The sequence below is a fragment of the Anomaloglossus baeobatrachus genome, chromosome 5 (genome assembly GCF_048569485.1).
Source record: "Anomaloglossus baeobatrachus isolate aAnoBae1 chromosome 5, aAnoBae1.hap1, whole genome shotgun sequence".
Classification (NCBI taxonomy): Eukaryota; Metazoa; Chordata; class Amphibia; order Anura; family Aromobatidae; genus Anomaloglossus; species Anomaloglossus baeobatrachus.
This window is the reverse complement of record NC_134357.1, coordinates 166705338-166732921: the sequence shown is the minus strand read 5'-3', so window position 1 is coordinate 166732921 and position 27584 is coordinate 166705338. Positions and strand designations below refer to the sequence as shown.

Here is a 27584-nt window from a genome sequence, read left to right as displayed (position 1 = left end):
GGGGTAAACCCTGCCTTTAGGTGGAACCGAACTTGGGATAAGGTCTATGGCACAGTCATACGGCCTATGGGGTGGAAGAACCTCAGCACCCTGTTTGGAGAACACGTCAGCGAAATCCAGATAGGGTGTAGGTATGGGAGAGAGATCAGTAGATGCAACCGCAATGACCTTAGGTGGTAAGGGAAGACATCGAGACTGACATTTCGAACCCCAACTAATAATGCTGTCAGACTCCCAGTCAATGTGAGGAGCATGAGTCCGAAGCCATGGAAGACCCAGAAGGACGTCGTCTATACCCTCAGGCAAAACAAGAAAAGAAATCTCCTCTATGTGACCCTGAGACAGGGAAAGGCGCAAGGGAACTGTCCTCAATGTCAGACAACATAGTTCCATTAACAATACGGACAGGAATAGGCGCCTCTAACATGATAGAGGGAATATTGTGTCCCTTTACAAATCCTGAGGACACAAAAGTCCCGTCAGCTCCGGAATCCACAAAAGCCATAATAGGCCATGTATTCTCAGATAACGAGAGCTGACCTGGGATACAACACTTAGAGGGTGCAGAAGACGTCTCTAGTAACCCCCCTCTAATGGTTACTAGGCCAGGGAGTTTCCCTGACGACTAGGACACTTGTTGGCATAGTACCCAGCCTGACGACATACGTAACATATAGGAGGACCAGACTTGCGTAGTCTGGAGGACGTATGACCTAACTCCATAGGAGTGGGAGATGTTTCAGATGCTGAGGAAGATGGTAGTGGACCCTCAACAACTGGAATAGCCCGATGCTTAGGGCGTGAGGAAGAGACCTCGAGTCTACGTTCCTTATGGCGTATATCGATCCTCGTTGCTACTGTGATCAAGTCCTCCAGAGAAGCAGGGACCTCACGAGTAGCAAGAGCATCCTTGACATAGCCTGCCAACCCTCTCCAGAAGATAGGAATCAACACCTTCTCTGGCCAATCTAGTTCTGCCACCAGAGTTCTAAAAGCAATGGCATAAGAACTAGTGGATAACGAACCCTGAGATAGATCTAACAGTCTCAGGGCCGCATCATGGGTAACCTGCGGACCCATGAATACCGCCTTAAGAGCATCAAGAAAGTCTTGATGTCTCAGAGTAACCACATCAGAGCGCTCCCATAGGGGAGTCGCCCATTCTAAGGCGGGCTTTGCACACTACGACATCGCAGGCCGATGCTGCGATGCCGAGTGCGATAGTGCCCGCCCCCGTCGCAGCAGCGATATGTGGTGATAGCTGGCGTAGCGAAAGTTACCGCTACGCCAGCTTCACACACACACTCACCTGCCGTGCGACGTCCCTGTGGCCGGCGACCCGCCTCCTTGTTAAGGGGGCGGGTCGTGCGGCGTCACTGCGACGTCACACGGCAGGCGGCCAATCAGAGCGGAGGGGCGGAGATGAGCAGGATGTAAACATCCTGCCCACCTCCTTCCTTCCGCATATCCTACGGAAGCCGCAGTGAGGCCGGTAGGAGACGTTCCTCGCTCCTGCGACTTCACACACAGCGATGTGTGCTGCCGCAGGAGCGAGGAACAACATCGGACCATTGCGTCAGCGTAATTATGAATTACGCCGATGCTATACCGATGATACGATTACGACGCTTTTGCGCTCGTTAATCGTATCATCCAGCCTTTACACACTGCGATGTCGCATGCGATGCCGGAAGTGCGTCATTTTCAATTTGACCCCACCGACATCGCACCTGCGATGTCGCAGTGTGCAAAGTGCCCCTTAGGCTTTGTCCTGAAGTAAGGAGATGATAAAGCCTACTCTGGACCTCTCCGTAGAGAAGCGAGAAGAGTTGACCTCTAGGTGTATCTGACACTGACTAATGAAACCACGACATGATCTGGCATCGCCAGAATATCTGTTTGGCAGAGCAAGTCGAGGATCATGTGCAGCTGTCACCATGGTCTGAGGTTTATCCTCTATACTCTTGAGCCGTGACTCAAGTACTTGTATGTAACGGTGTAACTGCTGATATTCTGCCATAACTGCCAGACCCTTGGCTCAGTCCTAATGTTACGGGGGGCTGTCTGATAATAACTTAAAGGAGTATCAGACAGTCAGGGTCCACCGTGCAAAGACTCTGCTGCAGACTATGGCAGAGTGCAATACCTCTGTTAACTCACAGAAGGATATAATAAGTAAGTAAAGCAATTCCTCCCTTACTTGGAGGGTGTGTGGAATGATCTCTGTTAATAATCACAGAGACAAAGGCAATGTGTGCGAAATAGCACCTACCTAGGTCCGCTCTTCTAGTGGTGCAAAAGAGACGAACAGCAGCGTAAGCCGCACAAAGCTCCTACCTGCGTTCGCTCCACTAGTGTGCGAGGACACGAACCACTAGATATGGCACCTGCCTAGGTCCGCTCTTCTAGTGGTGCAAAAGAGACGAACAGCAGCGTAAGCCGCACAAAGCTCCTACCTCTGTTCGCTCCCCTAGTGTGCGAGGATACGAACAACTGCCAGGCGCAGTATAAGGAACGTTACCCTAGCGGCAACGTCCACCTACGAGTCGAATCACAAGGCCCAGCCAGACCATGTGCCTCAGGCACCTGCCTATGTCCGCTCCCCTAAGAGGTAAGGATACGGACAGCAGCCGAAGCTGTAAGGTATAAGAACACTACCCTGCCGGTAGCGCTCACCTAGCATAGACAGAGGAATGCCTAGAGGAACGCACACAGAGCGTCTACTCTTATGCATGAACCAAGAGGACTGAGCGCCATGCGGCGTGTGTCAGGGTCTTATATAGACTCTGTGCCTCATCCAAGATGGAGGACACCAGAGCCAATCCGCTGCCAGAACGACAAGAGTGACGTCATGCTGGCCTATCACCGAGCAAGGCGTCACAAGCACATGACCAGCGACCAATCGGCATAGAAGGTGTCAGAGACATGTGACCTCGTGTCAGCGATGATGTCACCCGCACATGTGCAATGGCTCCAAGATAGGACTTAGTCTCCAGCGCTCGCACATGTGCAGTAGCAAGAAATCTGGACTTAGTCTCCAGCGCTCGCACATGTGCAGTAGCAAGAAATCTGGACATAGTCTCCAGTGCTCGCAGCAACCGTAACACAGTCCAACAGTCCAGCACTGAATTCACCTGTGGTCACAGCTGGTGACTCACACAGAGGGTACCATGAGACCCACCAGAAGTGACCTCAGGTGAACTCAGTGCTGGAATGTCGGACTGTGCTGATGCCATGGCACGCAGTCGGACAGTACGGCACTGAATTCACCTTAGATCACTTCTGCCAGCTCCCATGCAGTTTTGAGTGTGTCCTGGAGGCAGTGGTGAGCGGTCATGTGTTCTAATGGTACCGCTCACCATGGCCTCCGGATGTTGCAGAGGTGGGATTGTTGTGGGACATCGTGTGGATTACACTGGACCTGCAGATTTTTTGGGGGGTTAATAGGTTATTGAAAATGGGTGTGTTATTTATTATTTCAAATAAAGGATATTTGTGTGTTTGTGCTTTTTTCTTTTTACGTACAGCGTTGGTAATGGGGGTGTTTCATAGACACCTCTCCATTACCAACCCAGGGCTTGATAGCAGCTATGATTTTTGATAAATCACAGCTGATATCAACCCCATATATTACCCCAATTGCCACCACACCAGGACAATCGGGATGAGTTGGAAAAGCGCCACAATTGGCGCATCTAATGAATGTGCTAATTGTGATGCAGCTGCGCCCAGTAAGCATGGATATTCCCAGCCTGAGAATAAAAGGCCCCAGCTGTCACCTTTATCTGCGTTGGTTATAACAAATAGGTGGTGAACTGCACATTTTTTTTCACTGCACCTTTTAATCACAGTAATGCCAGTAGCAAATATGGCTACAGCATTACTGTGATTGGCAGGCAATACCCGCATGTTTAGTGGCTGAAAATCAGGTGCCAAACATGTGGGAAGGGAACTCGAAACTCACGAGGCAAATACCAAAATACTCGATTAGTATCAAATATCTCGAGTACCTTAATGTTAGTTTGAATAAAGAATAGTGCCTAATATTTTCACTCATCACTACTTAGGATATAAGCCAAATCAGAATCTCAATTTGCAGACACTGTGTTTTGGGGTATTGCCACTCATCAGTGCAAAGTATGAAATCTGATTTAGCTAGGTGAGAGGCTAAGAATGGGATCTTGGGGTAAAGTTTCTCCTTGTGGAGAGGGACATATCAGGTCTGGCATGCCAGTATGAGGAGACTTTAAAGGCACCAAATGCTCAACGTAAGCATGTGGTCTTTGGCTAAGTTCACATTTCCGTTGTTTTGCATCAGTCACATGCATTGCTTGATGCATGTGACTGATGCGCTGTACAACGGATGACAAAGAACAGAATTCTTTGTCGGACTCTGTTGTGTGCGGGGGGGAGCGGAGTATAAGGGGGCGGAGTTCGGGGTGGGTGGAGCCGAGTGAGGCCGTGCACTGAGGACGTTAGTGCCGCGGGGACTGCAGGGCTGGGGACAGGTGAGTGTGTGAGTGTGTGTGTGTGTGAGTACATGCTGAGTGCGGGAGGGGGCGGAGATGAGCGGGGAAGTGTCAGGCTCCGTGCACAGCCAGGGTAAATATCGGGTAAAAGCAAAGCACTTTTTGCTTGGCTACCCAATATTTATCTTGGTTACCAGCATACACCGCTTAGCGCTGGCTCCCTGCACATGTAACCACTGTAAATATCGGGTAACTAACCAAAGTGCATTGCTTGGTTACCCGATGTGTATCCTGGTTACGGGTGCAGGGAGCCAGAGAGCGCATGCGCAGCAAAATCCTATGGATCGCGCTGCTCAAAAACCGTTACAGGCTGCGTTGCTCCCGCCCAGTGGTCAGTTAAAAAACGACTGACCGCGACGCAGCGGATACAACGCAGCATCATCAGTCGCAATCCATCACTAATAGAAGTCTATGGGGAAAAACAGGATTCCTGCAAAATATTTTGCAGGATACCGTAATTCCTCAAGGCGACAGATTGTGACTGATGCAAAACAATGGAAGTGTGAACCTAGCCTTAGTGTTTTTATTTGAAAGGAGGCAAACTGATTTAGAAGGGGTTCTCCGATTACTGGACAACCCCTCTAATATGGGAGTGCTTGCTGTAGAAATACCTCACAAAACCCTGATAAACAGTGATTACTACAGAGGAAATAAAAGATTAATGGTAATTCCAATCAACTGCAGTTTTGTGTAAAAATATTTTGTTGTAGGGAAAGATTCTGAAATAAAATAGAGATGTTATCATCCAGACATTCTTTATCTAGAGAGACTTGTATAAACATCCAAGAGAAAAGCTGATGGTGAATGAGAAAGTGACTAAATGCCTCATTATTATCCATTTCCTCCCCGCCCCTGTCAGCTCTCTCCTCACAACACCAGACATAGATCAGAAGGAGGGGAGGACTCAGGAGACTTCTCACAGGAACGCTCTATGAGGAGGTGACCATGAATGGAGTGTGCCTGGAGAGCTTCTCAGATAAGGTCCACATTTGGTTATGATAGAGTGAGAAGACGTCTGCTCTTACCCCACACATCCTTGACAGCAGCTGGGTCTTCCTGCCCCTGAGAACAAGCAGCATGTCTGGTGAGTTACCTGCTCCTCTGACACCTGTAGATGAGCCTTGACAGTAGAATTTCTTGGCTGGAAGTTCTTGACAGGATGCATGTGTGTACACTTACACTGGAAAAGGTAATAAGAGCAATATGGGATTAACCACAACACAAAACCAAAGCAAATGACTTTTTTTTCAGTATTAAGGGAAACCTGTTTGGTTTCTTTATCTCTGTGTAAGCAATCATGTACTTTCTGTGCTCCTTTGGGTGGTGGTGAATACACTCAGGGCAGCAGGAGCTAATCAGGGCTGCACATGACCTTCTGAGGAGCAATGCTATAACTATGTCAGAGCTCTGGTCAGCCAGTCTCTACTATAGCTGACCTCCACCTGGGTGACTGGAGCATGGCTGTCCTCAGACCTGGGCACCATGAGCAGGTTGTAGTCACAGCTGCTCAGTCTGTTTATAAAGCAGATTTTCCTGCAGTTTATAATTACAATGAATGCAGCTGATGTCTTCAGATCAGGATTAGCATTAGGCAGGGATCGCTTAGAATCATAATGATTTATTATGGATGTGTCTGTGAAAAGATATTCAGTGTTTGTATGTGTATAAATAAATATGCTGGCTGTAGGTCAGTAGCAGTTTTCTATGTTTCTTATTTCTCTCCCTGCCCAAACAAGTTGTATGTTTCTCAGATAATTCCGCCAATTCCTGCTACCTAGGTAGACTCCTAAGACTAAACTGTCTTAATAGAAAGCATTGAAATATCTCTAAAATTGCTTGTCTGATATCTATCTAGACAGACATAATTATATTGCTGTTGTATATAAATAAATAATGAATGTTTTCCGTCTTAATTACTGAAATATTACTTCCGCCAGATCTGTGTAGACCACTGCAGTACTGAAATGCATGACTTTGTAGAATAGGGAAATGTGCAACCAATGATGGACATGTTTTCTGCTTGGGGTTAAAGGGATCCTGTCAGGTCCAATATGCACCCAGAACCATGAGCAGTTCTGGGTGCATATTGCTAATCTTTACCGAACTGTCCCTGTATGTACAACCCCTAGCAAAAATTATGGGCTTACCTGGTTCTGAGGATGTTCATTCAGTTTTTTACTTTTGTTTAAAAAAAGCAGATCACAGACATGGCACAAAACTAAAGTCATTACAAATGGCAACTTTCTGGCTTTAAGAAACACTAAAAAAAAATCATGAAAACATAATGAGCTAGCCAGTAACTGTTACTTTTCAAGACCAAATGTAGCGCCCCTGAGACTCAGGAGCTACAAGGAACTGCATCCTGTCAAAGATGCAGGATCTACCCCCCTGGAACCCAGAAGACCAGTGCCGGTAACACCAAAACATTCATACAATCCCTGTTTTCTCCCCCCTCCCCTCCTCCAGCTTCAGAGTAAACGGTAATAGAAAATGAGTGGGACTCAGCACCAATATGGATGAATAAAAATCTTCATGCTTTATTTGAGAAGTTTAAAAATAAAGAAAAAGGTCACAAATCATCCAAAATCGCCATGCGACTTGCCATGCGGCGCATGGCGATTTTGGATGATTTGTGACCTTTTTCTTTATTTTTAAACTTCTCAAATAAAGCATGAAGATTTTTATTCATCCATATTGGTGCTGAGTCCCACTCATTTTCTATTACCACAACTCCTTGTCAGCATGGAATAAATGAATACAAAAGTGGTCAGCTGCAGCCCCGATATTGCAACAGGATGGGGGATGATCAAAAGAAATCGGGTTAAATGCTGCGCTAAAAACCACAATCCAAAGATATATCGTGAATTCCTTTTCTGACCTGTGAAAATAAAGAAAAGGAATTCACGATATATCTTTGGATTGTGTTTTTTAGCGCAGCATTTAACCCGATTTCTTTTGATCATCCCCCATCCTACTAAGAAATAACAGCAGTTTCTCGTTTTTCACGTTTACCATTGATTTATGGTAAAAAAACCCCCAAAAAACAAAGGTTTGACAGTGAAATAACCAGTGGTGCATAGCGTTGCCAGAATGCACTGTTGTAACTGCCCTGAAGCCGCACATTCTGCTCACTTATGTAAAGAGGAGGTGGAGTCTGAATGTTTTACCTGCAGTTAATTCCTTTATGATTTCAGCACTACTGTTCCCAGCATTTTATCCTGTAGTTAACCCCTTAACGACCATGGGCAGTAATATTACGTCCTAGTGGTCATAGTGTTAATCCCCGTGGCTGCTGCAAGCAGCCTGCAGCAATCAGTGTACATGTCAGCTGATTTATACAGCTGACATGTGTACCTGCCAGGCACGAGTGGAATAACGTTCCATCTGTGCCTTTTAACCCCTTAAATGGCGCTGTCAAGATGTGACAGTGCCATATTAAGAGATCGCGGTAGATCTGTACTCACAGGCAGATACCGGAAGTCACGTGACGTGATCACGTGGATCTAGTGGTTGTCATGGTAGCACAGGGTCATTTGATGACTCTTGTAGCTCACATGACTCAGGTTCTGTAAGAAACCGCCAAATAGTGGCTGTAACAAGAGATGATCATTTCTCCCTGTCCGAGTGGTGCACAAAACCTCCATCTCTTGGCAAAAAAATTAGATTTTTCTGCCACAAGATGCAGGTCTGATTGAATTCCGTTCACCTGAGGTGAGTTTTCCTGCATTCACTGGTGGGCTCCCATGAGAACCTCCAGCTGTGACCACACATAAATTCAGTAACATCACAGCTGTGGCTCTGTCAGTCTCTGTCTGCAGCCACAGCAAGCGGTCATGTTCTGTACCCGCGCCCTGCAATTGCAGGATGTAGCAGAGCCAGGATCGTTGTGTGACCTTGTGTGGATTATGTCAGAACTGGGTGTTTTGGGAGTTAATAAAGGAGTGCAAGAGGGTGTTTTTTAGTATTTTATTTCATATAAAGACTTTTTTCAGTGATTGTGTTTATTTCTTTTCACTTACAGATTAATAATGGGGGTCTCATAGACACTTCCCATTACTAATTTAGGGCTTAGTGGCAGCTGTGAGCTGTCATTAACCCCTTACTTCCCCATTTCTGCCGCACCAGGGCAACTGGAATGAGCCAGGTAAAGTTACTGGATTGTTGCATCTAATGGATGTGACAATCCTGGGTGTCTGCAGGCTGCTATTTTTAGACTGGGGGCCAATAACCATGGGCCTCCCTAGCCTGAGAATACCAGCCTCAATCTATCTGTTTTATCTTGGCTGTCTATGAAAGTTGGAGGGGGCAATTCTTTCAAATACAACACCTCCTTAACAATAGCCCTAAGGTCACTAGTCCCCCAGCTGGGGACTATAACTCAGTTAAAAATTATTTCCAAAATAGCAAAATTGAAGGTCTTTCCTTCACCTATAATTTATTAAATGCTCCCTCCAGAAGATAAACAGCTTTCATATATGTCTAGGTGGGAGAGGGAGCTTTTTTCCCCACTCCCGGTCCAAACCTGGCACTCCGCCACAAGATGGATCCATAGATTCTCTTCGTGTCTTAACGACATAGAACAAATTAAAAAGATTCACCTAAGGTGGTATAATTTTCCTACTAAATTAGCGTCCTTTCTGCCCAACTTTTCCCTGCTTTGCTGGAGGGGTTGCAACCAGAGAGGTACGCTCAGCCATATGTGGTGGTTCTGCCCCAAGATACTTGAGTTCTGGAACATGGTTTTTGATGTGATACAGGTGGTTACAGGCCTTCGGCTTTCCCCCTCCCCAATCCTAGCTGTCTTACATATGGGCATAGACTCGATCCCTGACCCTTTCAAAAGCACTATTTCCCATGTCTGCCCACAATTAAGAAAATGTATAGTGCATAAATGGAAATCTCCACTCACACCAACCAAGGCAGAGTTGATCGAGAGGCTGAATATGCATTGGGTGTATGAAAAAAGTTTATTCTATGGTCTACAGACGAAAACTTAGTCATTAGGACTTCTGGGCCTCCTCCCCTTTTACCTCTACGCCTTCTTCCACCACTGCCCCTTTTTTTTTTTAAGCCCTCCACATCCCTCATAAGCTTTGTTGGGCAACAAAAAAAAGTGACAGGGATATTGCTATGTATAGAATATATATCTTGTGGCTGCTGTTCTCCCCCCCCCCCCCCCCCCCGCCCTCTTACCCCCTCCTCCCACCCCATCAGTTAGTGTTTCATGATCAAAAGGGGCATTTAATGTCTCGCAATGATACTGCCTTTATGCTCCTAAGTGTAAATGCAAATGTACCTTTTGATTCTCTTTGTATTGTTTGCCTTTATAGCTGGAATTTTCAATACAAACTCTATGATTAAAAAAGTTGGAGGTGACCACACACCGTTTTTTTTTTTTTTTTTCTCATTTTATTTAAATAATAATAATTAATAAAAATGCATGGGGTTTCTCTTATTTTGATACACAGCCAAGGTAAGTACACAGCTGGGGGCTGCAGCCTGTAGCCATATGCTTTATCTGTGCTGGGTATCATAGTATGGGGGAACCCTATGCCATTTTTTTAAATTATTTTAACACCAATATAGCCACATTCACAGCATCTGTGATTGGCTGCAGTCAGGCACGCTGCCTGACTTCCACCAAGCAGAAGCCGGGACTTCAGGTGGGCAGAGGAAGCAGTGCATATGTATAAAGGATAATGAGCGACCCCACAAGTAGTGTTACAACCACCGGAAGACTGGTAAATCTAATGTGCCTGCTTTTCCCCATTTTTATTTATTTATTTATTTTTTTTATTTACCCGAGTTGCCGGATCCTGATGATGACTCTGGGATCAGTCACCGAGTACTTTTGAACTTGCGCGGATCCGAACTTTTACAGTCCGGGGCTGCCCATCACTAGTAGGGATCACATATTACACTACTGCTCCTATACAAGGGGATGGAGTGGGAATCACACTTTACACTAATGCTCCCATAACTGCGCCAATTCTGTTAGTTGGTGCTGCTCATTGTATCATACATAGGGGTTACATACGCAGCCTGTATTATATGTGATGCTATTTGGTACTGGGATCAGAGTTGGGTATCCCATATAATAGGAGCAGTGGTTTGCTGGATATGAAAAATAGAGGGAACCCGTGTCATCTCTCATCTCTCTGCTGTACCTTGGCGGGTTATGAAAAACAGAGTGAATCCAACACTTTTTTTATTTGATTTATTCAGAAAAAAAAACAAAACTTGGGCTCCCCCCATTTTTCATATCCAGCACAGGAACAGCAGCAGCTGCAAACCTCAGCTATCTACTGTACCTTGGCGGGTTATGAAAAATAGAGGGGATCCCATTTTTTTTTAATTTATATAATTAAAAAAAAAATGACATGGGGTCCCCCCCATTTTTCTAAAGTCAGTCGAGGTACAGTAGACAACTGGGGGCTGATATTATTAGGGTGGGAAGTTCCATGGTTATTTGGCCCTTTCCAGCCTAACATTAGTAGCCTGCAACCACCCCAGAAGTGGCACATCCCATAGATATGCCAATTCTAACGCTGGACATGGCTTTTCCCATTGCCCTTGTGCGGTGGCAAATGAGGTAATAAATGGGGTTGATGCCAGCTGTGAATTGCCAGCTGACATCAAGCCTTGGTATTAGTAATGGGTGGGCGTCTAGCAGTCACCCCCAATAGGAATTCCATTATTGAAAGTAAATAAAAACATTTATATTAGAACAAACCCCCGAACTCCATCCCTCATTGACCAATTTATTTAAAAATTTATTAAAATACAAAAAGTTCTCAGTAATCCATTTAGATGGATGTCCCCCGATGTTCTCCAAAGTTGAACCTGAAAAGAGAACTAGAAATTAGTTAGATAAAAACAAAAGACGCCCTCTTTTCCAATTTACTTCGCTGTCAGGGGTGCACACACCAGTGTGTGCGTGTGTGCCTGTAGGGGCAATGACATCACAGGGGCAAATGAGTTTATTTACCCGACCCTGTGACGCCACTGTCGCACGATATCGCTACCCACGACCGGGTCACGCGACACTGACATCACAGGGTTAGGTGAATCTATTGTGAACTCACCTCACCTGACCCTGTGCCGTGCAATCCAGTGCTGATGTCGCGGGTCGCTCGGCAGTGACATCTTGGGCTCAGGTAAGATGAACGCTGCTGTCGGCTTGTTCAGTCTATTCTCCAGGTGATCGTGTCATGTCCTCCAATCAGCTGTTCCTGGTTACGGTCTCCACTCCTGTTGTGACCGCGCGTGCTCCCGCGGTTACAACGAGAGCAGAAGATGCAAGGGCGCATGCGCCTCCCTCTCAACCACAAGACAAGAATAGCAGGGGGTAACATAATCTTGACAAAGATGGTGCCAGAGATGAGCGCTATGGGCAGGCGCCAACTCCAATGCCATCTTAGTGAAGAAATTAGTAAAAGGCTTTTCTAGTAAAATTAACATAACAGAGAGGGGGAGGAACAGGCAGGGGGGCGGGAATCACTTTGAATACCCCCAGCTAATTAGCTGATCCTCAGCTGTTGTCACTCAACAAACTACAGATTTTAGAAACGTTACTTTCTTGGATTTCAAAACCTATACATCCAAGCTGTCAACTAAAGATATGTATAGAATCAACATGATAGCGCCAGTATAGCACTGGCTTCAGGCTATATACAAAAATCCTGATGATTGGTTCACTTTAATCACCATCACCTGTTCAATACTAAGGAAATCCTGAAAACATTCATTGGTGGTGGGCTTTGAGTATTGGAGTTTGGGAACACTGCTGTAGATAAATTCCTTTAAAGCACCACTTCAGTGATTTTTAGTTTTATTTTATTTTTTTCCTCCCCAAACACCCCCTAAGTATTATACTTAGCCTCTTTTTTGGCGCCACTTTGGTCTTGTGGTGCCATCTTGTGGCTGTAACTCCTGACTTGTTGGAAGTCAAAAGTCATGTCACAAGCACTCACTACAACTCTGGGAACCAATAATGAGGCTCTGAATTGCATTGATTTGTGATCTCTAGTGTGCTCCATGAAACACTGGAGCAGCTGGCAGGTCACAATTCGCTGGAGACCAACAGGAATGGTAGTGACTGGTGAGGAAGCTGCTGAATTCAGGACAAAGGCCAGGGGTTTTAAATTTATAGCCTCACTCCAGTGGTGCAATAAAAAAACACTGGAGTGGTGCGCAAAGCTTTGGGTCACTTATGGCTGTTATGGTTGTTTATGCTGTTTCGGCACCTCAGGGGATCAGCTAGTGAAGCCCACAATCTGTTGAAACATAATCTGTGTTCTAAAGTAGCACTTTCCATGTGATCTCTGCCGTGTTCAGAAACAGTGTACACCACATATAGCGTAAAAATTGCGTAACAAATTGTCATTTCAAATTACCCTTGCTTACGCCTTTGTTAGCAGAAAAGCCCTACGTATTTTTTGTTTTCACTGACTAATTTTATGAACTTCTGTGATTTGTAGTTTGAGAGCTAAAAATGCTCACAACACCAATAGGTAAATTACTTATGGAGTTTAGTAAACCAAATGCGGTTACTCGGGTCTGTTTCGGCTTTTTGGGCACCTCAGAGGTTCTACAAATGCAAAATGGTAATCAAATTTGCATTCCAAAAATTATATAGCACTCTTTGCATTCTGAGACTTGCCATGTGCCCAGACATTAGCTTTTGACCAGATATGGTGTATTGCTGTGTTCAGGAGAAATTGGATAACAAATTATGGGATGTATTTTTTTTCCCATTACCCCTTGTGTAAATTATAAATTTGGTGCGAAAAAACTGTATTTTTAGTGGAAAAAATGTAATTCCCCTCTCCTTTCCCCCACATTTTAAATGTTATAATTAGTATAAAGTTTCACGAATCACCTGTAGGTTAAAAATGCTCAGTACATTGCCAGATGAGTTCCTTGAGGGGTCTAGTTTCTGCTGTTTTGGCCTGTTAGGGGCTCTGCAAATGCGCCATTGCATTCACAATCTATTCAAGACAAATTTACGCTCCAAAAATCAAATGGCCCTTTTTCCTTTCCGAGCCCTGCCATGTGCCCAAACTGCAGTTTTTTAACTACATATGGGTTATTGCCAAGTTTGGGAGAAATTGTTTAACAAATTGTGTTTTTGGTTTTTTTTTGTTTTTTTTTGTATTCATTGTGAAAATTACAAATTTGAGGCTAAAACTTTTTAAAAGAAAAAAAAAAATTCATTTTACATCCACATTTTAAAAATTTTTGTGAAGCACCTATGAATTCAAAATTCTCCACACCCCTAGATGAATTCCTTCATGGGTCTAGTTTCTCAAATAAGGTCAGTTGTGCAGATTTCTTTTGTTTTTGGCTCAGGAGCTCTGCAAATGAAACATGGTGTCTGCCATCAATTCTAGCCAAATTTACCCTCCAAATACCAAATTTTGCTTCTTCCTTTCCAACCCTTGCAGTTTGTCCAAACAGAACTTTTCTGACTACATGTGGGGTATCACTGTGCTCAGAGGAAAGTAACAAACTGTGACATTCACTTTATTGTATTACCTCTTGTAAAAGTGAAAAATTTGGGGCTAAAGCAATATTTTCATGACACTTTTCAGTATGATAACCAAATGTTATCATATTCTGTGTCGCACCTATGGGTCCAAAATTCTCACTATACCACTAGATAATCATTGAGGGCTGTTGTTTCCAATATTGGGTAAGTTGTGAGGGGTTTCCACTGTTTAGACACTTTAGGGGCCCTGAAAATGTGATATAGTAAATGTGACGCCCCTGAGTGTCAGATGCCACAGGGTACTACATCTAACCCCAGATTCCTGGAAGACCAGTGCTGGTAACTAACACAACACACACACACAAATCCACGCCCTTTTATCCAGACTGGGTGACAGGCTAGAGCTGACGTTTCTAATGGTACCAATTTTTTGCAGATGCTACATTTTGATCACCTGTTATTGCATTTTGCACAAAACTTGCGGCGACCAAAAAACATAATTTTTTGCGTTTTGGAATTTTTTTGCCGCCACGCCATTTACCGATCAGATTAAATGTTTTTATATTTTGATAAATCGGGCATTTCTGAACGTGGCGATACCAAATATGTGTATTTTTTTTTAACCCTTTAGTTTTCACTGGGGCGAAAGGGGGGTGATTTCAACTTTTAGGTTTTTATTTTTTTAAAACTTTTTTTCAAGTTGTTTTTTTTATTTTTTTTTTATTTTATTTTACTAGCCCCCTTAGAGGACTATATGGATCAGCAATCTGATCGATCTTCCATATATTCAGATCTCAGCTACAGAGCTAAGATCTGAAGATATGCTGCTTTACTCTTAGTGCTGGCACTATGCCACCACTGAGAGAAGGTGACTCATGTTGGCTACAGGCGTCATCACATGACCCTGTGCTACCATGCAACCACCGGAAGTCACATGATCATGCACGTGACTTCTGGTGGGGGCGGGGTAAGTAAAAGTAATGGCCGCGCACATATACATCTCGCTGCCAGATTTTGGCAGCGAGATGTAAGGGGTTAAAAGTTGTGGGTGGAAAGCGATTCCACTCGCAACTAGCAGGCACATATGTCAGCTGTTGAAATCAGCAGGCCACGGCGATGATAGTGACACGATCCATGATGTACCCAGTACATCATGGGTCGTTAAGGGGTTAATTTTACTAGTACTGCTAGGGGACTATAACGATCAGCAGTCTGAATACTCTTCCATTTCTCCAGATGACAGCTGAGAGCTGCAGAAAAGGAGCTCTCATTTTACAAACTGCAGTCTGCTGGCTGTAAGAGGAAGTGACTCATGATAGCTACAGGAGTCATCACATGACCCTGTGCTACCATCGGATCCACGTGATCACATCACGTCACTTCCGAAGGAGCCGGGTAAGTGAAAGCTTACATCGTGCTGTGACCTTTTCACAGTGTGCTGTAAGGGGTTGACAGGCACGAGTGGGTAGCGAATCCACTCATGCTTTATTGCCAAATATCTCTGCTGTTAAAATCAGCTGACATGTGCAGCGATCACTGCCGACTGCTGGCGGCAGCAGGCCGGCATTAACCTGACATGATCCATGATGTACCCAGTACGTCATGTGTCGTGAAGAGGTTAAAGCAACAGTTAGAGGAATAATGTATGATTTTTCTTCTTTTCATGCCATTTTGCATTAATTCCTGTGTAGCACTTGAAGATTTAACAAACTTCCTCACAGCAGTTTTTAAGTATTTGAGAGGTGTGTTTGTAATATCACTTTTTTTTTTAGTTTTTAAGATATAGACTCTTCAAAGTCCATTTGAATCTAAATGCAGTACAGACCAAAAGTTTGGACACACCTGATTCAATGAGTTTTCTCTATTTTCATGACTATTTTCATGAAAATTGTAGATTCAAATTGAAAGCATCAAAACTATGAATTAACACATGTGAAATGAAATACAAAAAAGTGTGACACAACTGAAAATATGTCTTATATTCTAGGTTCTTCAAAGTAGCCACCTTTTTGCTTTGATTACTGCTCTTGGCATTCTCTTGATGAGCTTCAAGAGGTAGTCACCGGAAATGGTTTTCACTTCACAGGTGTGCCCTGTCAGGTTTAATAAGTGGGATTTCTTGCCTTAGAAATGGGGTTGGGACCATCAGTTGTGTTGTGCAGAAGTCTGGTGGATATACAGCTGATGGTCCTACTGAATAGACTGTTAGAATTTGTATTATGGCAAGAAAAAAGCAGCTAAATAAAGAAAAACGAGTGGTCATCATTACTTTAAGAAATGAAGGTCAGTCAGTCCGAGAAATTGGGAAAACTTTGAAAGTGTCCCCAAGTGCAGTGGCAAAAACCATCAAACGCTACAAAGAAACTGGCTCACATGAGGACCGCCCCAGGAAAGGAAGACCAAGAGTCACCTCTCTAACAGCAGCTCACGTTAGAGACCAGGTCAATGCCACACAGAGTTCTAGCAGCAGACACAAATCTAGAACAACTGTTAAGAGGAGAATTTGTGCAGCAGGCCTTCATGGTAAAATAGCTGCTAGAAAACCACTGCTAAGGACAGGCAACAAGCAGAAGATTCTATTTTGGGTTAAAGAACACAAGGAATGGACATTAGACCAGTGGAAATCTGTGCTTTGGTCTGATGAGTCCAAATTTGAGATCTTTGGATCCAACCACCGTATCTTTGTGCGACGCTGAAAAGGTGAATGGATGGTCTCTACCTGCCTGCTTCCACCGTGAAGCATGGAGGAGGAGGAGGAGGTGTGATGGTGTGGGGGTGCTTTGCTGGGGACACTGTTGGGGATTTATTCAAAATTGAAGGCATACTGAACCAGCATGGCTACCACAGCATCTTGCAGCGGCATGCTATTCCATCCGGTTTATGTTTAGTTGGACCATCATTTTATTTTTCAACAGGACAGTGACCCCAAACACACCTCCAGGCTGTGTAAGGGCTATTTGACTAAGAAGGAGAGTGATGAGGTGCTACGCCAGATGACCTGGCCTCCACAGTCACCAGACCTGAACCCAATCGAGATGGCTCGACCGCAGAGTGAAGGCAAAAGGGCCAAGAAGTGCTAAGCATCTCAGGGAACTCCTTCAAAACTGTTGGAAGACCATTTCCGGTGACTACCTCTTGAAGCTCATCAAGAGAATGCCAAGAGTTTGCAAAGCAGTAATCAAAGCAAAAGGTGGCTACTTTGAAGAACCTAGAATATAAGACATATTTTCAGTTGTTTCACACTTTTGTTAAATATTTTTCATTCCACATGTGTTAATTCATAGTTTTGATGCCTTCATTGTGAATCTACAATTTTCACAGTCATGAAAATAAAGAAAACTCTTTGAATGAGAAGGTGTATTCAAACATTTGGTCTGTACTGGAAGTCCCTAAAGAAACAGATCTTGTCAATTTTTTGAGAAAATGAAAATTTGCTGGTAATGTTTTAACCCTTTATAATATCCTAATAAAATAAAATGTTTATTAATTTTGCACAGCATGACTAACTGGTTTAAGAGTACAAGAATTAAAGGTTTCAAATTTGCCTGAATTCCGATATGTTTTTCTTGATTTAAATTTACCACTACCCTAAAGTATGTGTCATGAAAAAACAATCTTCAAATCCCTGAAATAGGTTGGAGGGTTCCAGAGTTACCACACAGTGACACTGGTCAGATTTCAAAAATTGTGCTTGGTCATTAAGATCAAAATTGGCTCTTTTACTAAGGGGTTAATGATGCATTTCTGGCAACCTTCAGCCTCCACCAGAGGGCGCTTTGTACATACTGTGTGTTCATATACAGTTGAAACCAGAAATTTACATGCACATCTGTCTTTTGAGATAGTGTATGTTTTTCTGACATGAAATCAGAATAATATTTTTATGTTTTAAGTCAATTAGACACCAAAATTATTTATATTTGCCAAATGCCAGGAGAGAGAGAGAGAGATATGGGACCGCCCATATGATGATGTCATGTCTTTGGAAGCTTCTGATATGTTTATTGGCAACAATTAATTAGAGACGCACCTGTGGATATATTTTAATGCACACCTGAAACACACTGCTTCTTTGTGTAGGATTATGGGAAAATCAAAAGAAATCAGCCAAGATCTCTGATGCAATTTACAGATATCTGAAGGTACCTCTTTTATCTGTACTAACAATTATACCCAAGTACAAGCAGGATCGGAATGTCCAGCCAGCATACCACTCAGGAAGCAGACAGATTCTGTGTACCAGAGATGACTGTGCTTTGGTCAGACATGTGCATATCAAGGCAAGAGCAAAAGCAAAAGACCTTGTGAAGATGATGGCGGAAGTTGGTAAGATTGTGTCATTATCCACAATGAAACAAGTACTTTATTGGCCACTCTGCCAGGAAGAAACCATTACTCCAAAAAAATAGAATAGCCAGATTAATGTTTGCACATGCATACAGGAACAAAGACTTTAGTTTCAGGACAGGTCTCCAGAAATTACCATTGAACTGTTTGGCCATAATGACCATCGTTACGTTTGGAGGAAAAAGTGAGAAGCTTTGAAGCCTAATAACACCACCCCAAATGTGTTTTGGGGTTGTTTTGCTGTATGAGGGACTCGTGCACTTCACAAAATAGATGGCATGATGAGGAAAGATTATGTAGCAATACTGAACGAACATCTCAAGACATCAGCCAGTAACTTAAAGCTTGGGCAGAAATGGGTCTGCCAAATAAACAATGACCCGAAGCATACTGCCAAACTGGTTACAAAGTGGCTTACGGATAATAAATATGGATGATCGAATACCCTATTTTTCTCTTCGCCGAATATCCGACGAATACCTAACGGCTATTCGAGTATTCGCAAATGTTCAACCTCCAATGTAAGTCTATGGGAAACCAGAATAATTTCATGTTGGACCTGTCGGTGACCTGTGGTGACTGAGGAAAAGGCTGAAATGAATGGGAAAAGGCAGAAACAGTATGGGCACAGCCTGTAGAAGGTGTGTGCCTGCATTTCTGCCCCCTCCCAATTCATCCAAGATGACAGGACGCACACTAACGTACCCTCTTTCTCTGATTACTGTTGCATGTGCCATGACACATGCGACAGAAAACTCCTCCCCGGGTCCAGCTAAGTCCCCCCCACCCCATACCACCCGGTATTTCCTGGTGTTCCCCCGGAGTTTTTACCTTTTTGCATCGTTCATCCCTACCCCCGCGTCCTGCCTTCTTCACAATAAACGCTGGGCGCATGCGCAGAGAGCGGCTGTCCGCTCAGCTTCCTGTGTTCAGTGAAAGCTGCGCACGCTGGCTGCACGGACACTGCTGCTGTGGACCCGGGGAGGGTAGGTGCAGATTCTTTGTCGTTGTGGGACTTCCAAAATGGATTACAGGGATTTATTTTTATTTACAGTAAATTGGTGAAAGAGGGAATGTGTTGGGGAGTGTTTTTTCAAATTTTTTTTTTCTATTTTTATTACTGACAGTTGGTGATGTTGAGTATCTGATAGACGCCATGACATCACCAACTGCTGGGCCACCGCACCAGGGCAACGGGATGAGCTGGGGTGAAGCGCCAGGATTGGCGCGTCTAATGGATCTAATAGATCCACATCTGGGGCGGCTGTGGCCTGCTATTTTTAGGCTGAGAAGGGCCAATAACTATGGACCTTCCCACCCTTAGAATACCAGACCACAGCTGTCTGCTTTACCTTGGCTGGTGAACCAATTTGGGAGGAACCCCATATATTATTTTTTATTTTTTTTTTTATTATTTACCGTATTTTTCGGACTATAAGACGCACCTGACCATAAGACGCACCCTGGTTTTAGAGGAGGAAAATAGGAAAATTAAAATTTTAACCAAAAAATATGGTCATGACAAACTGTTATGGGGCGAGGATCTGCTGCTGACACTGTTATGGGGGTAATGTCCCCAAATTCTCTACTAAGGTACCCCATTCTGATAAGGATCCTCCTGCCTTGTATATGATCCTGCTCATATACCCCCCATCCTGCTAATAATATACCCCCCATCCATCCTGCTAATAATATACCTTCCATCCATCCTGCTCATGATATACCCCCATCCATCCTGCTCATGATATACCCCCCATCCATCCTGCTCATGATATACCCCCCATCCATCCTGCTCATGATATACCCCCCATCCATCCTGCTCATAATATACCCCCCATCCATCCTGCTCATAATATACCCCCCATCCATCCTGCTCATAATATACCCCCATCCATCCTGCTCATAATATACCCCCCATCCATCCTGCTCATAATATACCCCCCATCCATCCTGCTCATGATATACCCCCATCCATCCTGCTCAAGATATGCCCCCATCCATCCTGCTCAAGATATGCCCCCATCCATCCTGCTCAAGATATGCCCCCATCCATCCTGCTCAAGATATGCCCCCATCCATCCTGCTCATGAAATGCCCCCATCCATCCTGCTCATGAAATGCCCCCATCCATCTTGCTCATGAAATGCCCCCATCCATCCTGCTCATGATATGCCCCCATCCATCCTGCTCATGATATACCCCCCCATCCATCCTGCTCATGATATACCCCCCATCCATCCTGCTCATGATATACCCCCCATCCATCCTGCTCATGATATACCCCCCATCCATCCTGCTCATGATATACCCCCCATCCATCCTGCTCATGATATACCCCCCATCCATCCTGCTCATGATATACCCCCCATCCATCCTGCTCATGATATACCCCCCATCCATCCTGCTCATGATATACCCCCCATCCATCCTGCTCATGATATACCCCCCATCCATCCTGCTCATAATATACCCCCCATCCATCCTGCTCACGATATACCCCCCATCCATCCTGCTCACGATATACCCCCATCCATCCTACTCATGATATACCCCCCATCCATCCTGCTCATGATATACCCCCCATCCATCCTGCTCATGATATACCCCCCATCCATCCTGCTCATGATATACCCCCCATCCATCCTGCTCATGATATACCCCCCATCCATCCTGCTCATGATATACCACCCATCCATCCTGCTCATGATATACCCCCCATCCATCCTGCTCAAGATATGCCCCCATCCATCCTGCTCATGAAATGCCCCCATCCATCCTGCTCATGAAATGCCCCCATCCATCCTGCTCATGAAATGCCCCCATCCATCCTGCTCATGATATACCCCCCATCCATCCTGCTCATGATATACCCCCCATCCATCCTGCTCATGATATACCCCCCATCCATCCTGCTCATGATATACCCCCCATCCATCCTGCTCATGATATACCCCCCATCCATCCTGCTCATGATATACCCCCCATCCATCCTGCTCATGATATACCCCCCATCCATCCTGCTCATGATATACCCCCCATCCATCCTGCTCATGATATACCCCCCATCCATCCTGCTCATGATATACCCCCCATCCATCCTGCTCATGATATACCCCCCATCCATCCTGCTCATGATATACCCCCCATCCATCCTGCTCATGATATACCCCCCATCCATCCTGCTCATGATATACCCCCCATCCATCCTGCTCATGAAATGCCCCCATCCATCCTGCTCATGAAATGCCCCCATCCATCCTGCTCATGATATGCCCCCATCCATCCTGCTGGTGTCTGCAGCATCGCGTCTTCCTGTCTGTGCCGGCGGTAAGCTGATCGATTCTGGTGGATACTAGCGGCGCGCACAGCGATGACGTCATCGTGGTGCGTGCCGCTAGTGTCCAGATCAGCTGACCGCCGGCACAGACAGGAAGACGCGATGCTACAGGGGGGCGGCTCCACACACGGTGACGGGTGAGTACACTGATTCACTGCACCCCGCGCTGATAATGATGCACGGGGGGCAGTAAATATAGCCGCACATGATCACTCCTGGCTGTAGTTACCAGGGGTGATCACGGCCGGCTGCTAATTATGCACGCACCCCCCCCCCCCCGCCCATCACCCCGCCCACCAGTCAGCGCCGGTTTCGCTGAGAGATGATGGGCGGGAGGATGGGCGTGCATATGTAATGAGCGGGCCCACGTGGTCACGGCAGGCTTCTACAGCCTGCTGGTGCTGCCGATGACCCGCTCCACCGCGGCACCCTCATTCCCCGCACCCGCAACCTTCTAGTCAGACCATAAGACGCACCCCCCACTTTCCCCCAACATTTGGGGGGAAAAAAGTGCGTCTTATGGTCCGAAAAATACGGTATTTATAAATTTATAAAAAAAAAAAAGCCTGGGGGCCCTCCAAATTGGATCCCCCACTAAGGTAAAGCTGCAAGCTGTGGTGTACAGGCTGCAGCCATCTGCTTTACCCTAGCTGGCTATCAAAAATGGGAGGGAACCCCACGTCGCTTTTTTTTTTTTTTAAATTATTTATTTTTTGGCTAAATACAAGGCTAGGCACTCTTTTTAGTGCCACATGAAAGTCACTAAAGAGTGCCAGCTTAGAATATGCAGGGAGGTGGGACATTTATTTATGTGTTTGACATCGGTCTGCCTGTCTATATATCCTTTTTATCTATATCGATCCCTCTATATCGATCCCTCTATATCGATCCCTCTATATCTTTCCATCTATCCGATAGAGGTATAGATAGATAATGGAGGGCTAGATAGATGGATGGAAAGAGGGATAGATGGATGGATGATATTACAGCTTTTATTTTTGATGTATGTGTTTCCCACCCAACAGTATGTGTGATGGAGAAGTGAACCTGCAGGAGCTTGGATCTGAGTTTTCGCAGGGTCGCGAGCTTACCGACATCACCGACTGTGAGAAATTACCTTGAGTTACCCCTGCAGCATCGTTCACGGAATGAGGCTGCATTCAGCACTCGCTCACAGACATCGCTGAATCAGTATTGAATACGCCGGACCTGGATATTTGAGGGGTTAATAAAGTGGTGACAGAGGGACTTTTTGGTGTTTTATTTCAAATAAAGGATTTTTTGGTGTGTGTTTTATTTACTTTACTTACAGATTAGTGATGGCATGTCATAGACACTGCCATTACTAATCTTGTACTTAGTGGCAGCTATAGGTTGCTATAACTCCTTATTACCCTGATTTCCACCGCATCATGGCAATCAGGAAGAGCCAGTGACACGCCGGAACTGTCGCATCTAAGGGATGCGACATTCTCGGGGTAGCAGCGGGCTGATATTCTTGGCTGTGAGAGGGGGGGCCGTAACCATGGCCCTAGCCCTCCCCAGCCTGAGAATACCGGCCCACTGCTGTGTGCATACCTCAGCTGGGTATCATTTGGGGGGACCGCTCACCGTTTTTAATTATTTATTTATTTATTTTACTACACAATATAGACCCGCCCACAGGCGGCTGTGATTGGTTATCAGTAAGACAGCTGTCACTCAGCGTGGGGGCATGTCTGACTGCAAGCAATCATAGGCGCCGGTGGGCAGGGGATGCAGGGACTACGAGATGGAATAATGTATGGCCGGCATTTTCAAAAGCAGGAGAACCCGCCACAGTGTGACAGCTGTGCAGCTCCGCACCCGTGATCGGTGAGTAAGAAAGAGAGAGGGAGAGACCGACTGACTAAAATGGCCGCTGGCTTATATAGCCCCTATGACGCTGTGCGGCCAAGGCAATCATGGTAACACCACAACAAAGATGGCTGCGGCATTACTGTGAGGGCAAGCAACATCAGATGTGTTTATTGGCTGGAAAAAGGCGCCAGGAAATCCAGAAATGAAAATGAAAGTATCGAAGCGAATACCACATTAGCCGTCGGATATCGAATACCTTGAATACCCCATTATCCATCGGATACCGAATAGTGGCAAATACATTTGCTCATCCCTAATAATAAAGTCAATGTTTTGGAGTGGCCATGATAAAGACTTGATCTCAATCCTGTTGAAACTTTATGGGCAAAGCTGAAAAGGCCGGTGCGAGCAAGGCAACCTACAAACATGGCTCAGTTACACCAGTTCTGTCAGGAGGAATGGGCCCAAATTCCTACCAACTATTGTGAGAAGCTTGTGGAAGGATATCAGAAACGTTTGACCCACATTATACAGTTTAAGGGCAATGATACCAAATACTAATTAAATCTATGTAAACTTTTGACAGAAAATAATGAAAATACCTTAAACCTTTTTCTCTCCCTATCCCTCTCTCGTTATTATTCTGGTATTTTCAAATATAAATAATTTTGGAAATCCTAATTGACCTAAAACTTGAAAGGTTTATTCTGATTTCATATCAGATAGTGAGAAAAACCTGCATGTGTATTTTTAGGTAGTATATGTAAACTTCTGGTTCCTATTGTATAGCGGTGAGCGAGCCCTGCCATTCTCGGATGCTCAGTACTTGTGAACAGAAGTTGGATGCTTGGAAGGGCGTGACTCAAGCACCAAAGTATAATGGAATTCAAAGATTTTGTGCAAAGTGCTCAAGTCTACCATTGACTTTCATTATGCTTGGCATCCAACTGCTCTTAACGAGAACCGAGCATGGTAGTGCTAGCTCATCACTATTAACATATAAAAATGATACAGTAAGCGCCCTCTATTTAGAAGTGAAGCTTTGTGTCAGAAATGTGATATTTAATGAGGGGCGAACGTGCTTGGTACTTGATTAAGCATCAGTGTGCTCTGCCAAGTATTGTGGGTGCCCAGATGTGTTATTCATGAAACATTGAACACAAAGCACAGGCTTGCTTCAGTGAGTGATGTGAGCAGGCACCGCAGTGTGACCCACCTGCGGTCTCTGAATGGCACTCACTGGGGGTAAAAGAACATTTTTGGATGTAGTGTCTCCAAAAATCACCCAGACCGCCCTTCCTTTTGGAAATGCTCTGTTTATGCCTGGCTGTATGTAGGCGGAGAGCTGAATTTGCCAATCGTTGACTTTTATTATACTCTGTATTCGAGTTGAGCTTATCTGAGCGTCTGACCAACTCAACTCAACTAATGAGCAGTCGATCATCATAATGTTCACTCACCATTTTGAGTACTGTACTGCTCGCCTTTCATTAGTGATGTTCTAAATTAAAAATAAAAAAAAAATGTATTTCTCCATCAGTGCTGAATTTAATTTAGACAAAAAGAAATATTCAGTTTAACCCTGACCTCTAGTCCCCTTGTGATATTGACAACCTACCATTTCACATTGTTCTTCCATTCACAGTAATTTGTGATGTATGCAGCTTTATTTGTATATACCTAAAGCTCTACTTTTTTTGGTCATTAGAACGAGCGGCAGCTGTTGCTGGTGGTGTGGTAGGTGCTGCACTTCTGTTGCTTCTACTTGGCATCGGTATTTACTTCTTATGGAAGAAAAGGTGCTTTGGACCATCCTATGAGGAACTCTTGAATGTGAGCACACCGACACACACCGAAATCATAAACGTTGAAGAAGGTGCTTCTGCTTCATCAATCCATGCCAGGGAAACGGGGTGAGACTTCTGTGATCCTACTGAGGTTTGTTACATGGACCCAGTATGTAATTTTTTTTTATCTTAAGATATATTGATTGTTCCTCGAGTTTCATATTTTACGTGATATTAAAGGTAAAAATGTTTATGCACCATAATATTCCTTAGTTCAGTTTTCAATGTTGATTAGTATTAACTTTGGAAATCAAAGGATGTAAAGAAATGTCAATGCTCTGCAAATATTAAAAAAAATAGCCAATTTTAAAACATTTCAATTAATTCAGTATCGGTTATGTGCACCACTTGCAGGATTAGGATGTAAATACCTATCCATATGGTTAATAATGGTTGAGGAATGTTCTGCCATGCTAATTGCACTTGGACATCTAAATCATCAAGCTCTACTGTTGGCCGCTCCCTTTGCTATTGCTGATCAATTGTCTCCCCTCAAGTCCGTCTGGGATGTAAGTCCAGAGACTCTGTAGACCAGGGGTCTCAAACTCGTCAGAGTAAGTGGGCCGCACATAAAAAAAATTTAGGGCATAGGGCCGCATTCCTTTCAAATTTAATACAATACAATATAATTGTTAATCAATTATTTCAACTATTATAACAATGCTACATTAGTATGCGCTGAGAATCAAAAATACCGTGAAGCAAAACATCATTTTTTTATATTATTTATTTGTCAAAGAGAGTGGGCATCTGTGATTGGCATCAGCATCAAAATGTATAAGCAGATTCCAGGTTATTCCAACAGCCAAGCACAGACACTCATTCTCTGTCACAGCATTAAAAAAATTACATAGCGCGCCGCAGTATTTTTGATTCTCAGAGCAGATAAAGCGGACAGCTATGGGCTGCCACCCCCAGCTGCCTGGCTTTACCTTAGCTGGCAATCAAAATACAGGGAAGCCCAATTGTTTTTTTAATTAAATAATGAAAAAAAAAAAAAAAAAATGCGTGGGCTCCCGCCATATTTTGATCACCAGCCAGGTAAAACCAGACAGCTGAGGGCTGGGATTCTCAGCGTGGTAAGGCCCAAGCATTTTGGGCCCCCCGCAGCCCACAACCGCCCCTGGAAATGGCGCATTCATCACAGCGCAGTTTCCAGGTGCTTTACCTGGCTCCACCAGCGTCGCTGGTGGCAGTGGCACGCTGGGTAATAATGGGGTTAATACCAGCTTTGTATTCTCAGCTGGTAGTAAACCCGAAATTCATGGTGTCATGTCAAATTAGATGTGACCACTATGAATTTTTAGTAAACAGTAAAAAAAAACTCAACACAGAGAAAAATATTTTTATTAGAAATGAAACAAAAAACACATTTAGGGACTCCATCTTTAAAAAAAACAAAAAAAAAAAAGCTTCCCTCTGACGTAGTCCAAAGTCAATGTCAGCTCAGCTTCATCGCTCTGAACAGATGAGCGTCTGTCCAGACCGACAAGAAGGCTGAGACTGAAAGTAACATTTTACGGTCTTCCAGTCACCATCATCATCAAAATCATTTTTATCATCATCATACACACACACACGGCAATCATCATCATCATCATTATACACACACACACAGCCAACATCATCATCATACACAGCCATCGTCATCATCGTCACTCACAAACAGCCACCACCACAATCATCATCAGTCACTCACTGCCACCACCGCCATCATCATCAGTTGCACACAGTCACCACCACCATCAGTCACATACAGCCACTACCGCCATCATCATCATCATCATCATCAGTCGCACACAGCCACCACCACCACCATCATCATCAGTCACAAACAGCCACCACCGCCATCATCATCAGTCGCACACAGCCACCATCACCATCATCAGTCACAAACAGCCACTACTGCCATCATCATCAGTCACACACAGCCACCACCGCCATCATCATCATCAGTCACACACAGCTACCACCGCCATTATCATCAGTTGCACACAGTCACCACCACCATCATCAGTCACACACAGCCACTACCGCCATCATCATCATCATCAGTCGCACACAGCCACAATCACCATCATCATCAGTCACAAACAGCCACTACCGCCATCATCATCATCAATCACACACAGCTACCACTGCCATCATCATCATCAGTCACACACAGCCACCATCATCATCATCATCAGTCACAC

General features: G+C 44.6%; 1 protein-coding gene across 2 annotated transcripts in view; it reads left to right on the top strand.

Moving 5' to 3' along the window:
• Nucleotides 1-5414: 5414 nt before the first annotated feature.
• LOC142309829 (synaptotagmin-15-like) overlaps nt 5415-27584 on the top strand; it is a 117023-nt gene continuing 94853 nt past the window's right edge. Inside the window, exons 1-2 of one of the 2 annotated variants that reach the window (XM_075347288.1) lie at nt 5415-5613; nt 25251-25455. In XM_075347288.1, coding sequence (XP_075203403.1) covers nt 5607-5613; nt 25251-25455 — 212 coding nt within the window. In that variant the 5' untranslated portion in view covers nt 5415-5606. Of the gene's footprint in view, nt 5614-25250; nt 25481-27584 lie in introns of those variants that run through there. The other variant, XM_075347289.1, reaches the window with a different exon arrangement.